The 16,497-nt window shown below is 41.4% G+C and overlaps 1 protein-coding gene across 3 annotated transcripts in view; it reads right to left on the bottom strand.

The window, feature by feature from the left end:
* Positions 1-12,098, bottom strand: part of CCDC150 (coiled-coil domain containing 150) — a 67,982-nt gene extending 55,884 nt beyond the window's left edge. The window contains exons 1-5 of one of the 3 annotated variants that reach the window (XM_014845954.3): positions 11,830-12,098; positions 3,983-4,146; positions 2,433-2,653; positions 2,134-2,312; positions 474-542 (exon numbers count right to left, since the gene is read on the bottom strand). In XM_014845954.3, the coding sequence (XP_014701440.3) occupies positions 474-542; positions 2,134-2,312; positions 2,433-2,653; positions 3,983-4,146; positions 11,830-11,967 (771 nt within the window). In that variant the 5' untranslated portion in view covers positions 11,968-12,098. Of the gene's footprint in view, positions 1-473; positions 543-2,133; positions 2,313-2,432; positions 2,654-3,982; positions 4,147-11,829 lie in introns of those variants that run through there. The other 2 variants (XM_014845955.3, XM_044768529.2) reach the window with 2 other exon arrangements.
* Between the last annotated feature and the right edge of the window lie 4,399 nt (positions 12,099-16,497).

Here is a 16,497-nt window from a genome sequence, read left to right as displayed (position 1 = left end):
AAATTTTTAGTCCAACAGCTTTTAGCAGCCACCTACGTCACAATTCTCAATCTGTTACCTCCTAAAACTTAGGCTGAAATGAAGGTTTCAAGGTAAAATTAGATGAGCAGGCTTATTAAAATCTTTTTATTTTTAACACAACTTTAGTTTAAAAGGTCTTTGTATGAAGGTGTTCACTTAACTCTAGCGTACGGGCAACCGCATGCATTTTATGGTAACTGTCTCCCTCCTGGCTCAGAGAGCAGTGATGTTTTTTATCTCTGGTTTTATGGCCGTATTGAGGCAAAAGAAGGCTTAATGTCAAATAAAGGCAGGCACTTTCACTTGAATTTCATGTGGCATATTTTTTAAACCTTCCTAGTATATAGTCACATATTTCCTTCTTCAAAGGTTTCTTTTCATTCTATTTACTTTCTTGACTTCCCTTCTGCAATTCCAACACCGCGCCACCCTCCAGCATCTTTTTATCTTACCTCCTGAATTCTAAGGTTCATTTTACGTTTTGTGGTCTTCAGTTCCTCTTCAATGATGGCTGCAGTCTTCTAAAAGTAGAAGGAGAAAAGGTTCTAAATAACCTGGAATGATAGGAACAAACTATCTATATCGTTCAAATCTAGACCTTTTTGTGGCAACCTATAAATGCTTTCTGAATATGGTTATAAATACTTCCTATCTTGAGTCTGAAGTAATTATTACTATGAGATATTTAAAAAGAAAGTTATCTGATTAATTTGATTCATGACTTCTATCATCTTCCCTTTCAGATCCTAAAAAATGATTAGTCACATTAATTTCCTACATAAAATTCAATCATCAGAGAACTTGATAATTGACAGAAATTTTTCTTACAGTGTATACTCCTGTTTTTTTAAGTACTTTTTCTAGCCTCAAATATTATCCATGCTTAGGAATTGAGGATGAAAAACATAGCTTTCACTATTTATTCTTTTTTATATTATTATTTATCACACTGCAATCCAAGACGTGAAGCCTCAGTCATCTTTGTCTCTTTCTGACCTCCGGCCCTTATCCAGTACCATATTCTAGCATGTCTTTCTTTACAGAACATCCCTGTTTCTTTCAAAATGCCACAACCCTAGGTCAGACCTAGCAAGGCTCATGCCCCAAATAATGCAATGGATTCCTAATTGGTTTCCCTGCCTCCAATCTCTTCTCCTCTTCTCACTGCTGCCAGATTCGTTTTCCTGTTTTCATTATGTCACTGCCTTATCAAAAATCTTAATCACTCCCCATAAGATCAAGCCCAACTACTGACTATTCTTGATTTTGAGATCCTCTATAATGCGATCCCTAGCTAATTTCCAGCTTATTTCCCACAAACAAATACTCACTCCTGTCAGGCTAGTTTATGCATTTCCCCCTAACTGCACCCAGTGGAAAGATCTAGGTTCACACGTGGGTTACAGAAGAAGACAGGAAGTGTGATCTTGGAGAAGTGACTTCTCTCTAGGCTTTAGTACTCATCATTAAGATGGGGACAATAACACCCTAGGTTATGAAGTTTTGCAAAGATTAAACAAAATAACATGTTGAACATCTATTATATTGCCTGGCCCGTGGAAGGAAACAAAACGGTTAGTTTATTTTCCTAGTCTTTATTCTTTGCTGCCAGTGTGTGTGCTCCTTAATATGTCCTCACTTTTCTACTTTGCCTTCTAAAGGTTCGGCTCAAGTCCTCTCTTTCTTGAGGCCTACCCTAATCTATTCTAGACAGGGCATTCACACCCTCTCGACCCACCTGAATACACAACACTTACCCTTCAATATTCACTTACTGTCCTCTACTGTCCTTTGACATTTCCTATGTCTTATTTTTTCTCTATTCAATTTCTCATGCTACCCCTTGTTCTCCCAGCTAGCCTATAAGCTCTTGAAGAGCACAGACTCTACCTTGTATCCCTGGACCCCCAAGGTCACGTGTACAGGCTGAGGGCTCTATAAATACTCAATTACTGATAGCACACAATGGGTTAGGTTATCAATGTAGATAAATTTCAAATCCAAAGAATCCTCACATCAACATCACCTATTTTTAAAGTTGAGCTTTATGGGTCTGTTGCCTCCTCTAGCTAACACACAGTGAATGTGCGTTTCAGAGCTCTGGACTCAAACCTTTGTCTCTGAGGCAATCTCCAGCGTGGCAGTCAACCTCTGCACTTCGTCTTGTGCCTTGTCTTCTTCCTCTTTTACGTCTCTTAGCTGCTGGCGCAAATTCGTCACTTCGAGATGCAACAGCTTCAGGTCCTTGGAATGCTCCTCCTGTATTGTATTTAATCGATCCTTCAGAAAAGCTACCAGACAGCGCAGGAGGGGCATCGAGCAGTTGAAAGAAGGCCAGGAAAGGAAAAGAATCATAAACTCATCAAGCACCCATGCAGGACCAAATTCTCATGATTCTCTTCTCTCCATACCTGTTTTCTGTGGATTCAAATCCTTTTCAGTTTGCAGACGAAAGATGTTCATCTTCAAGGACTGGATGAGGCTTTCCAGATGGCACATTCGATTTACCAGAAACTCACAGTTCTTCCATAAAATATCTGTCCTTCCTGAACAAAGTACTTCATTCTGGATAGGACTAACGATGTTCTGATTCACAGATGCTTCTAAACACTCTGGCGTTTCAAGTTGGCCTCTGGACAAAGATCCCAATATAACAATATTATGCAATCCTAACCACTAGTCAATGTAACATTTCTACTAAGAATAAAAATTAGATTCCCTAGTCAACAAGCATGTGTTAGCCCCTCCAATGTAACTATAGAGAGCACTATTAGGTTAAGAGGGTGAGACCAGTGTAGGATGGGTAAACATTACTGACATTTTAATGATTGTTTATTTTCATGTATTTATTTATTTATTGTCTTTAAAGCTTCACTACACGGTTGTGTATCCTAGTTGCTAGTTTTGTAGTTCCCTATGTGAGCTGCCGCCACTATATGACAACTGACAGACAGGTGGTGTGGTTCCACGATCTGGAAACGAACCTGGGCCTCGGCGGTGAGAGCACCGAATCTTAACCACCAGTCCACCAAGGCAGGCTCAACAGTTGATTACTTTAATCTGAACTTTTTTTGTATATAAAAACAAGTGATACATAAAACACGTTAAATGCTAACTCTATCATGGTAAACTAAGATTAAAGTTAGCATGGAGGTCATAAATTCACATATTTTTAGAAAATTTTTAAACAAGGTCGTAATAAATGTTCCTATTTTGTTCCAACATACTCAACATTTGTACATATTTAATCTTTAACTGCTAAAGTGTTATTTATTCCATGGGTGCTAAGATACCACCTATAGTAATTTTAGGTCTTCACGAAAGACAAACATACATATAGTTTTAAAGAAAATCACAGCAGTGAATTTGATATTGGCTGCTTAAGCACCCAGAGTCCTCAGGCTATTGATAATCCAACTTTTAATGGCAATAACTTCTTTAGCACCACAAAGCATAAAAAGTTCTTTTTCTGAGTACCTCATTCTAAATTATAAAATATTTTTTAAGACTTAAAACTTTTAATTTACAACAAATCTGGGAAAAGAAAATGAAGACCATGTTAACGGCATGAATCAAGTTTCGATGTTCACCTTAACTAACCTTAACTAATATCAGTCTATTTTTGATTTAAAAAATAACCAACATTTTTTCTAATTACACAAAAAATTACATGTTTGTTTTTAATGAAGTGTTGAAGGTGAACAGGCCACGAAAGTTTGTGCACCTAATTAATATGCTGTAAAATCTGTCTAGAGGAATAGTGGTACTGGCTCTATTACAGGATGACAACTCTTTATCTTGCAAATATTTTCTAATTAATGTTCACATAGAAACTGTTATTTCTCAATTCTTTTGTAAATACCTATTTTCCTGCCAAACCATCCACACTGTGACTCTTTATTAATAACCAATGAAGCAAAATTCTTCAACCTATAGAGATCTAATTCATTTTTCATGTCACCTTTTTTCACCAAAGTCCAGCATTACTAGGTCATCCCTCAGAGAACTGGTCTGTTCCTCAACTATTCTCATCCTTTGCTGAAGTACTGTGAATGTTTCAGAAGCTGTAGCATTGATGTGGGTTGGAGAGAGGACCCGTCTGGACATTGTAGTTTCCATATGCACCTGAGATTAAAGGCAGAATATTAGTGTAGTAGGTCCTATTATTGTTCAAAATAATCACTGCCCCAAGCCCAGTGGCGTGGCAGTTAAGTTTGCACATTCCGCTTGGGCGGCCTGGGGTTTGCCAGTTTGGATCCCAGGCATGGACCCAGGCACTGCTTGGCAAGCCATGCTGTGGCAGGTGTCCCACATATAAAGTAGAGGAAGATGGGCACACATGTTAGCTCAGGGCTAGTCTTCCTCAAATAAATAAATAAATAAGAAAAATTAAAAATTAAAAAAAATCACTGCCCCTTCCTGTGGGAGGATTATCATCCCTGTCCTTTTGAGCTCCGGCATGGCCATGTATCCTGCTTTGGTCAGTTAAATGTAGGTGGAAGCTTTAAGAGCCAATTTGTTGTTCACCGTCTCTTTCTTTCTCCTCCTCTCCTCCCATGAGATGAGCAAGATCCCAGACAGGGTTTGCTCCAAGTGCGAAGATCCCAGAGTGAAGATGACATGACCCGTCCGTCATATCCGGTGTGAGTGAGCAATAAACTTATGTTGCTATTAGCCACTGAGATTGTTGAGTAGTTTGTTACTGCATCGTAATCTAGTCTATCCTATCTGCTACTATTAGACACACACTAGGACCTATGACTTGGTTAAGGGAGTTATTACCTCTTTTATTACCAGCCATTTTCATTTTAACATATTTCCATCTAAGCTTTCTGAAAAAAATTCTATACTTGGACCTCTGAGCGGGTGTCATAAAATAAATTTACCAACTACACTGAAGCTGCGATTTTTAAAAATAATATGCAAACTTAACTACATAGCAAAGACTCTTCTACAGCTATTGACATCAAATTTCCAGACTCCTCCCACAAAATCACATGAGAGTAAATGGGAGTAGCGAGACTACTCTTTCAGGTGTTAGTGACAGAAGCAGAATTAGCTTATAAGCAGTGCCAACATTTAAATGAGTTATGTGCCCAAAGTTCAATGACAAGCTTGCTGGTGGAAACTTTCAGGACATTTTCCTGCAACTCCATCCAACATTTCTACACTAATCAGACTGTAAACCTTAATCATCACTAGCAGTAGTGTTCCTATGGGAATGTGCTCACCAAGGTCCCACTGGGATATGAGGAACACATCTTTCTCCCCCACTTGCTGTGTAATCAGGTGTCTCCCTTCCCTTCACTTCCCAGGCCGTGGAAGTGGGGACTGCTTCAGGTCCAAGTCACTAAAGGTGGGCCCCAAGACAGGAATTAAAGAAGTGGGAAAATGGGTGGCAGGATTTAAGGGGGCAAGAAGTGTGGCAGGAGGCTGTGGAAAGGCTGTGCTTCTTGTCAATATAACACTACTACAAGTATCCAGGACCTTCCTTCATCCTGAAATAGCACTCCATCACCTTCCATATTCCCTCCACAGGTCCCAGAGAATGGCCTTCCTCATTCTCTTTTCACTCTTTTTTTAAACTTTATTGAGGAATATTTGATAAATATAATTATATATATTTAAGATGTACATCATGATGATTTGATATCTATATACATCGTAGAATGGTTATCAAGACCAAGATAATTAACAGATCCATCACCTCACACAGTTAACAGAGTTAACCCCTCTTGTTTTCCTTTGTAGTAACAATTGTTAAGATGTACTCTTGCAACTTTCAGGTATACTATACCATATTATTAACTATAGTTACCATGCTGTATGTTAGAGCCTCAGAACTTCTGCTTTTTATTTCAAAAGGTAACCTACAGGGGCTGGCCCCATGGCCGAGTGGTTAAGTTTGTGCGCTCTGCTGCAGGCGGCCCAGGGTTTCATTGGTTCGAATCCTGGGCGCAGACATGGCACTGCTCATCAAGCCATGCTGAGGCAGCATCCCACATGCCACAACTAGAACGACCCACAACAAACAATATACAACTATGTACTGGGGGGCTTTGAGGGGGAAAAAAACTAAAATCTTTAAAAAAAAAGGGTAACCTACAGAATAGGAGACAGTATTCACAAACCATAATATCCAAAATATATAAAGAACTCATACAACTCAAAAGCAAAAAAGCAAATAATCCAACTTAAAAATAGGAAGAGGATCTGAATAGACATTTTCCCAAAGACATACAAATGGCCAATAGGTAAATGAAAAGGCCCTCAATATCACTAATCATCAGGGAAATGCAAATCAAAACCACAATGAGATATCACCCTCACACCTATTAGGACAGCTATTATCAAAAAGGGGGATAATAAGTATTGGCAAAGATGTGGAGAAAAGGGAACCCTTAAATACTGTTGGTAGGAATGTAAATTGATGCAGCCATTATGGAAAACAATATGGAGTTTCCTCAAAAAATTAAAAATTGAACTACCATATGATCCAGTAATCCTCCTCCTGGGTATATACCAGAAGGAACCGAAATCAGTATCTCAAAGAGATATCTGCGCACCCATGTTCAGTGTAGCATTATTCACAATAGCCAAGATAGAGAAACAACCTAAATGTCCTTCAATGGATAAATGGATAAAGAAGATGTATATATAACACGCACACCCCCAATGGAATATTATTCAGCCACAAAAAGGAAGGAAATCCTACCATTTGCAATAACATGGATGAATCTGGGGGGCATTACGCTAAGTGAAATAAGCCAGAGAAAGAAAAATACTGTATAGTATTACTTATATTTGGAACCTAAAAAAAAAAAAGCTGATTTCATAGAAACAGAGAATAGAATGGTGGTTGCCAGGGGCTGGTGGGGGAGGGGACATGATGTAGGTCAAAGGGTACAAATTTTATTTTTTGCTCTTATTTTTTTGCTTCTGACCAGGATTCCTTTCTTTTATGCTCCTCTATGAAACAGAATGCATTTCTGACACATATAATCTGTTTGAATTTGCTAACAGGTTTTCTGTTAACCATCAGTTTAAGGACATGAGGGTAAAGAAGCTCTCTATTATTTATTCCCTTTCATGTTTCAATTAGATCTTGATGGGAAAGACAAAGGCACATGTGAATATTAATGGAGTCTTTGGATATACAAAGATGTGAAGTGAGGTTCACCTACATTTCTGAAAAAAGCCAGATTTGGAGACTCCTGCTCATGTTACCACATGGGCCAGGATAGCATTCCTCAGGTAACAGAAGCAAGAGCCCGAAGAAGATTCTAGGGCTGTTCTGCTGTCATGAAACCAGGGCGAGGGTTGGGGGAGTCACCAATACTGTGGGGTGGGGAGAAAATGAAGGGGTAACAATGGAGAAACACTGTCCAGGTTCACCCTCCATTCCATTTTCTTCACCTGCCGCCTGGCTACTGCCAACCTGGAAATAAACCAGGCCTGCGGCGAGGAGAAAAAGCAACGAAAGAGTATTGAATGGGGCTTCTGGAAGACAGAGTTGGCTCCTTTGTCCTCTCTCCAAAAGAAGCTGAGAAGTTCATATCCCCAGCCTCCCTTACAAGTGGCACACCCAAGTGACACATTCTGGCCAATGTGACCTTACACAGAAGTTTGCAAGGAGCTTCTGGGCAGATTTTCATTTTTCTGATAAAAAGGCAGAAATGGGGCACCTGTCCTTTCTTCAGCCCCCCATGATGCTCAGAGCTCTGCAAGCTCTCTTTCATGCAGTGCCTCACTCTTAAATATCAACATAGAGCCAGGGATCACCACTGCCTGAGAAACACAAGGAAAAGGCTAGAGCAGCTCAGATTAACCCGATTATTTTTTTTCCAAAACTAACAACCTCCAAACTCGGCTTATTTGAAAAAAATACACTTTTATTGTTTTTTGTTTTAGTCAGTGTTTTTTGTTGCTTGAAACAAAAACACTCCTGACACACGGTAGTTGGTGGGGAAACAAGTAAAAGGAGGAGGTTAAGGAAATGACAAGCAGTACCAGAGGTGGGAGGGGAGGACAATTCCCATGGCAGCTTATTAGGCCCAAGTAGCCAGTTATAGTATAAAGGACTGTCTCTATTAATTAATAATAATAATAATATAATTAATACTAATACAAATATAGTAAAAGTCCATTTTTGGGAAAAAATATAAGACATAGAATACAAGTTTTCCACAAATTTTGAATGGGATGCAGATTCCCACCTAAAATTTTTTCATGTTTGTTGAAACGTCATAGTTTTGCTGATATTTCCCTAAAGTACCCATGAAACATATAAAATTTATTTTATAGCATGTGCATTTATTCCCTTTCATGTTTCAATTAGATCTTGACGGGAAAGACAAAGGCACATGTAAATATTAATGGAGTCTTTGGATATACAAAGATGTGAAGACATATGGCCACAAAAACAAAATGGAAGACAACTCTAATTAAATTGCTTCATCTGCTCAAAAAAGAGAAAGTCTATACATGTTTCGATAAGAATCTGATTTGCATCATCACTCACGCCCACCTGAACCTGATCTACACTGCAGCGTCTCAGGCTTCCAGAGAGAAAAGATACTCTCAAAAAGGAGAAACCACCTTGGCCCCAGCCTCTGAGGAGGAGGAGGTTTACAGAAAATTCACCCGAAGGAAGGGGAGATGGAGGTGATTGGGAGACACTGAGGGTGGGCAGGGGATAAAGCTTTTGAAAGAAATCCATGGTGTCGTTCTTGACATATCCTCTTGGTCAATCACCTAGGAATGTGTTCAGATCATCAAAGAAGTTGACTCAAAAACTAAACAAGCCAATCTACCCTTTGGGGATTTAATAAAAAAACAGGGTTAGCTGAAAACACTCCGTGCCCAACCCCATCCATGGGGAAAAAAAATGTCACGGTAAGGAGAGCCCTCAGAAGCAAAGAAGGAAGCAATGGTGGCTGAGCAGCAAGAGCAGGACAGCCTCAACATCCACCAGGGAGAGTCCCTGAGTGCCTGTTAGAGGAAGACGGACGTACAGACTTGGGACCCAGTGACTCTGATGAGTTGCGGTTTAGACTCAGGAGGGACTCTCATTTCACTGCAGTTACTCATCCTTGCCTGCCCTTCCTCATCAGGCAGGCCAACGCAGGGTAACAGAAATGCCACCCCCAGACACAATCCACTGGCCACTTGGTAAATCCTCAGACGCCATAACTCCATAGCTCATAGTCTAAGCAGCACAGTCTTAGAAGAAAAAACCAGGGTGGCCTGGTGGCACAGCGGTGAAGTTCGCACGTTCCGCTTCTCAGCGGCCTGGATTTCGCTGGTTCGGGTCCCGGGTGCGGACATGGCACTTCTTGGCAAGCCATGCTGTGGCAGGCATCCCACATATAAGGTAGAGGAAGATGGGCACGGATGTTAGCTCAGGGCCAGGCTTCCTCAGCAAAAAGAGGAGGACTGGAAGTAGTTAGCTGAGGGCTAATCTTCCTCAAAAAAAAAAAAAACAAAAAAACACTCTGGGGCTGGCCCCGTGGCCGAGTGGTTAAGTTCGCGCGCTCCGCTGCAGGCGGCCCAGCGTTTCGTTGGTTCGAATCCTGGGGGCGGACATGGCACTGCTCATCAAACCACGCTGAGGCAGCATCCCACATGCCACAACTAGAAGAATCCACAATGAAGAATGTACAACTATGTACCAGGGGCCTTTGGGGAGAAAAAGGAAAAAATAAAATCTTTAAAAAAAACCAAAAAAAAACCTAGCTCTAATGGCTAATATTCTAGCAAAGAGGCTACAGCTTGAACATAACTGTGCTTTGCTGTTTTTGAAAAGGTGTAAATATCATTGAGTGCAGTCTTGAACCTAAGTCCTGATCCTTGATAATAACAATAATAAAAATACTAAGATACAAACTTTTATTTTTTAAAAAGTTCACTCACAGCTACTTTTATAAATATATCATTAACAAATTAATACAATTCTGTCTCTATGTTTAGGGAGAGTATTTCCAAGGAGTTCCTAAGTAGGTTACCTCACTGAAAGCATGGCATGAATAAGACCGAGGTCAGAAGTAATATACTAGTAAAAGCCAGGTGACTTTGAAAAGGAGCTGCTTGCTTCCGTGGACACAGGCTCCATTCCCATACCTGGCAATAGGCACAACTATATGCTGTTGCTTCCAAAATAACAGGCCAGGGACCCGATGTTGATTATCATAACCACTGGAAAATAATTTGGTCAGTAACATTGTCTTCATTCATTCATACATCCAACAAACATTTCCTGAATGCCAACCATGTGCCAGACACTGTTATAGGCACCAGGGAACACAGCCGTGGACAAAGCAGACAAAACTCCTTGCCCTCATGGAACTTCCATTCCATTTGAGGAATACAGACCTTAAGTAAAACACATAGTTTGTTCACTGGTGGTAAGTGCAATGGAGAAAAACAAAGCAAGGAAGAGGACGGGACAGAGACTGTGGTGCCGGCCTCTAATTTAGACAGAGTTGTCAATGAAAGCCTCACTGAGACAATATTTGAGCAAAGACCTGTGAAGGAGAGAGCCATGTGGATATCTGGGGGACAGACAGGTCCGGAAAGAGTAAACAGTGAGTGCAAAGACCCTTGGTCAGAATGCCTTGGTCCACAAACAGTAAGGAGGTCAGAGGCTGGTAACAGGACCAGGTCACATAGGGCCATAAGGGCTATTGTAAAGGCTTGCCTTTAACTCACAGAGTCTCAGAGCCACCCGAGGGTTCAGAGCTGAGTGCTGTGCTCTAACTTATCTCTTAACTGGGTAACTGGCTACCCGCCAAGACAGGAGAAGGACAACGGCAGAAGCAGGAAGACCAGTTGGGAAGCTGCTACATTAATCCAGGCAGGAGATGCTGCTGACTAGGACCAGGGTGAGAGCAAGGGAATAGTAAGAAGTGGTCAGAGTCCGGACATATTTTAAAGACAAGTTTTCCTGATGGATTAGATATGAAAGAAAGAAAGCAATTGGAAGGACGGTGTTGCCAGTAATTGAGACAATGGAAGCCTGTTAGGAAGAACTAGTTTTAGGGGGAAGATCAAGAGTTGTTTTGCAAATACTAAAGTAAACCAGGAAAGATGCCCAGTACATCACTGAAGTTGCAGATCTGGAGTTCAAGGGAGAAGTGTGGACTGGAAACAAAAATGAATTGTCAATATACACATGGCTTGTAAAGCCTTGAGACTGGATAGTGGAGAACAGAAAGGATTCAAGGACCTAGTCCTAGTCCTGGACACTCCAAGATTAACAATCAGGGACGTGAGGAGTGTGTGGGTGTTAAGGGCAAGCTAATGCGAGCATCCCAAAGCAGGGTCAGATTCTTAACCCTTTTCTATCTTGAGAGCCTAGCGCACAGGACATTGTGGATGGCAAACAAACGGAGGGATAATTCAACAAAAATTTAAGGAACATCTATTCTGTTGTAGCACAAGTGCCAGGAACAGGGGAAACAGCAATGAACCAAAGTAAATTCCCGACACTTGCACTCTAACAAGCAGACCAGGGAGGATAACAGGTGGCAAAAATCAAAAATCCTTAACGTCGAAATGGCTTTCCCAGGAACCTGTAACCTCCAACCTAACATATAAAGAAAGAAAAGGTGGCTTTGGGGCTTATGTGGAGGCTCTCCCTGGTGGCTATCCTGCCTCCCTCAGCTGGAGCCAGGCCAACGCAAACTTCCTCCTAAATGGTTTCCATACGCATCCAGTGCAGAAGATCCGTAAATTAAGTCCTCGGGTCCAGAGGACAAGACTACACTCCGCCGGGGAGGGGAGGGGACGGCGGGGAGGGGTGATGGTGACCTTATCTGAGCCGCCGACTGTCCCCCGCGGGCCTCGAGCCTCCGTTCCCAGCTCACCCGCCCTGGGCCCGGCAGCCTCACCCCACAGTCCATCTGTCCGCCTGTGGCTCTGTCCGGCAGCAAGAGGGCCGGTTTCCATGGAACTAAGACAGCGCTTTAAACCAACGCGCTCCCCGGCACGGTCGTTCCCGTACGCAGGCGCATCCGTGACAGAGCATGCCGGGAATTGCAGTTTTCCCGGCCCAGGAGGGCCCTCCTCCCGGGGCGGGACCCAGGCTGGAATCCGGCGGCGCGCACGGAATACGCAGCCCCGTGACCCGGATGACGACAGGGCTCCATTGTGCTCGCGAGCGGGGCACGCCGGGATATGTAGTTTCCTCCCACTCACCTCCTGGAGGTCCAGTTCTCTCCGCTTGGAGTTACTAGTCTCACTCCAGTGAACGTGTGGCGCTTGGGTAACCTGGCGAACACATACCCAGCAGCAGGCGAGAGGCCAAGATTAGAACATGTTTTTAGTTTCAGGAGGACTGAAGTATCAAGTAACTTCGGAATGACAGGAAAGTAACCGATTTTGTTAATGAGCGTAAAAAATGGTAAAAATACAGAGCTCAAACAGTTTTCTCGTTAAAGGAAAAACCGAACCCCTCTTCATCCTCGTCCATGATGGCCAGACGGAGAGTAAAACACTTGGAATCTGCTCTCTTGTCTTTTGTCTTTTCACCCTAATTTATTTCTCCCCTTGTCGACAGGTAAGTGAATAGGTATTTCTAAATCTAACTGTAAGTAGCTAAGAAACGAGAAAGAACATTGAAAATAAAACTGCATCCATTTCTGAGTTGTTTTGCTGCAAGAGTGGGGATGCACACTTAATGAGAAGGCTTCTACAGTGAAAAGACAGCACGGCTTTGCGTTTAGGTAGCTGGGGAGAACACCTGTTACCACCACCGGGCAATTAACGCATTCCTCTCGTCTCCTTGGGGGCGCAGCTGAGAATAACTTCAGCCCTCAGATGAGTGCAGTCAGGTGCGAGATGAGTCCTCATTTGCTTAGCAAGTGGTTGGACTGAATTGGTCTGGCTGTTTCTTCTGATAGCCGAGCCTCAATGTGAGATGGAGAGAATGTCCATCAAACCAGAGCTGTAAGACATTCATCAACCAGTGAGCCCAACTGGTGAAAGAGAAATGAGCACAGCATACATTATTCAGGTGAAGGAACCAAATAAAGCTTTTAATATGAAAAGTGGGAGGGTATTTTAGAGCGTCAATGCAAAGACCCAATTATTCTCTCGGTATGTACATTTTCTCTTGCAATGACCTCTGATTTATCTGTGGAGATGAGGGATATGTATGACTCCACAGATAATCCACCTGCTTCAGTGTAGTGCAAGTTTTCACCTTCTCCTTGAATCTCCATATTAAGCAGCAGTTAGGAAACTAAATTGATTAAATTTAGTGTTTTTCATTTCTTTTCCTCTATCCGCCATCTGGCAAAATCATATAAGAACTTAAGCAATTACAAAGTCAGAGAAAAGAATCTGAAGTTTTCAATAAACTAATTCATCTGCTGGAAAACCACTCTCTGGCTACCTGAGAATTCATTATGTTAAAATTCTGTTTTTATTCTTTCAAGTGCCTGAACATATTGATTTTCTTTCTGATTTCCCTCTTGATTTTCAATTGATAAATGGTGTTCCTACTTATTGACCCCCCCCCATTCATAAAACAAGGTCTTTTCAGTCATGGAATTCCAGAGATTCCATGAGGACCACACGCTGTCTCACTGCAATACCATAATAGCCTTCTAACTGGTTTCCCATCACCCTTCCCAATGCATCTTTCATCAGCTACTAATGTTTTTAAAAAGTAACTCTGTTTATCTCGGTCCCTTGCTGAAAAACATTTAATAATTCTCCCTTTGAACTAGTAGTTTTTCCATTGAACAGGACGAGGCCCAAACTGCTAATGGCTTCAGCCTAATCTGCCAGCCTCACGTGCACCTGATCCCCCAAGGGAACCTTGAATTCGAGCCTCCTGGCGTGTCTTTGTGCTTGCAGGCTCTGCACCCTCTGCCAGGCATGCCTTTCCTCTTGTCAGTTTGGCAAACCCAACAGAAATTTAACCTCTTCTGTGAAGCCGTTCTGTCCCCTCCCAAAATACTTACTGCGCTGCATTGTAATCATCAGTGTGTCTCATCTCCCCTTAATTAGACTGTAAACTACTTGAGGACAGGAGTTTTGTTGTTTTGATTTTGGTTTTTTATTTTCAACACCAAGCTCAGTGCCTGGTACACAGTAGAGGCTTGCTGAGTCCTTGTTAATTGAGTGAGTTAAGGAATATGTTTTGAATGCTTCTCCTGGCAGAGGCTATGTCTCATTCTCTTGACTATATATTCTATTTGTAGACCAGGAAAAGGCATCTGCTTTCTTCCAGAGCTGGCAATGATTTGACATTGCAATTACACAAATGACAGCAAAGTTACCTGCAACCACTTCCTCTTGGAGTTGAAAATGCATTCTGTGGATAAAGAAATGCAAACACGAAAAATCAAAGTTTTCATATCTTATTGATACAATGGAGGAAAGTGAATGGCAGATTCACTAAGCAGTTCCTCTCCTTACGTGGGCAGTCCAGACCTCTTGGTAAAGTGTTGACTCTGGGTATAGAGATTAGAATTTAGAGGAGCCTCTGACTTTTTAATGAACTGAGGAATCAGCCCAGGACTGCGAAGATAAATCTGTTAGTTGAATCGGTCTAGGGTAACAACACTTCTTATAAGGTCTCTCTCACTTAGCTTCACCAACTGAATTTTGTGGTCAAGTAGATTTTCACATTGTTCTATTGACCAAACTTAAAAATAAGGTCGAGGTTATGAGCATGTTGCTGCAGCTCTGTTTTACATTTCTTAAGATTAGAGTACTCTTTTGGTCTTAATAGGATGACAAAAGGAAAAGGAAGAAATATGAGTGTTCTTTAAATTGGCTCACATAGATCAGCTGCGTGCTATTTCTGAAATGTTCTGATTAAAAACAATAACAGTGTGTATCACCTAGTGAATCTGTTACCTATGGGTGTTTTGCATATATTGTCTCACATGGTTCTGGCTGTAACTTTAAGATGTAGTAATTATATTCTCATTTTACTGAGACAACTGAGATTTGGGGAAGCTAAGTAACTTGTCTAGGGCCATACAGCCAGGAAGAGCCAGAATGGTTGTTGGGACTTGGGTCTGTCTGGCTTCAAAGCCCATGCTTTTCAGTCTGATTCCATCTCCTACCCGTTCTCCACTCCATTCTGACAACAGTGGATCAAGACAGAAATATCAGCCTCTAACTATGAGATGAGAAATACATGCCTTAACTCCACACAATGGAAAACCACACATTTATAAAAGAAAATAAGGAAATATAGGTGTCATAAGGGTATTTATGCCATTCTTGCTAATTTTCTGTATGTCTTAAAATTTTTTCATAATAAAAAATTGGAAAAGAAAAGGAAGGAAATCTCTATGTACTTTTATGGAAAGTTTCCAGGATATATTTTAAGTGAAAAAAGCAAGGTGTTGGGGCTGGCTCCGTGGCCGAGTGGTTGAGTTCGCGCGCTCCGCTGCAGGCGGCCCAGTGTTTCGTTGGTTCGGGTCCTGGGCGCGAACGTGGCACTGCTCGTCGGACCACGCTGAGGCAGCGTCCCACATGCCACAACTAGAAGAACCCACAGCGGAGAATACACAACTAGGTACCGGGGGGCTTTGGGGAGAAAAAGGAAAAAATAAAATCTTTAAAAAAAAAAAAAAAAGCAAGGTGTTGTGTGAAAACGGGGGTAAGAATTTTGTATTTGTCTAAATAAGCACTAGGAGGATCTCTGTAGGTAGAGTGACCATATAATTTCCATCTTAACCAAGATAATTCTTCACAAGCTTTGTATTATGACATAATTTTAGATTTACAAACCTGTTGCAAAAACAGCAAAGAGTTCCTGTATACCCTTCACCCAGCTTCCACTAACGTTAACATCTTATGTAATCATGGTACGATGATCAAAACTAAGAAGTTAATACTTGTACAATACAATCAACTGAACGACAGACTTCATTTGGATTTCACCAGATTGCTCACTAACGTTCTTTTTCTGTTCCAGGATATAATCCAGGGTCTCACATTGCATTTACTTGTCCTGTCTCCTTCCTCAGTCTTTGTCTTTTCATGACCTGGGGATTTTTGAAGACTACTGGTCAGTTATTTTGTAAAATGTCCCTCCGTTGGGTTTGTCGTGATTTCTCAAGATTAGATCAAGGTTATGCATTTTGGGAACAATACCACAAAAGTGATGTTGTGCACTTCCTGGTGCATCGTATCTGGGGGTACGTGATGTATGGGTCTTATTACTGTTTAAGTTACTATTCATCAGTTGCTTATGGTGACATCTACTAGATTTCTCCACTATGATCTTACAGTGTTGCTCTCTGTAACTGATAAATATTTGGAGAGAGATATTTGTGTCTGTTTCTCCTTAAACGTTCACTCACTAATTTTAGCTGGTATATCTCGCTAGCAGCAGTTATTATGGTATTCTGATAGTGACTATATTTTCCTCATTTATTAATTGGAATTCTTTTGTGGAGAGGAGTTGTATGTTTTCTCCTGTTTATTTATTTGGTTATTTATTTATATCAG

This window comes from Equus asinus, chromosome 4 (assembly GCF_041296235.1).
Source record: "Equus asinus isolate D_3611 breed Donkey chromosome 4, EquAss-T2T_v2, whole genome shotgun sequence".
Lineage (NCBI taxonomy): Eukaryota > Metazoa > Chordata > Mammalia > Perissodactyla > Equidae > Equus > Equus asinus.
Note: the sequence above shows the minus strand (reverse complement) of the source record. Positions and strands in the feature narration are given on the sequence as shown.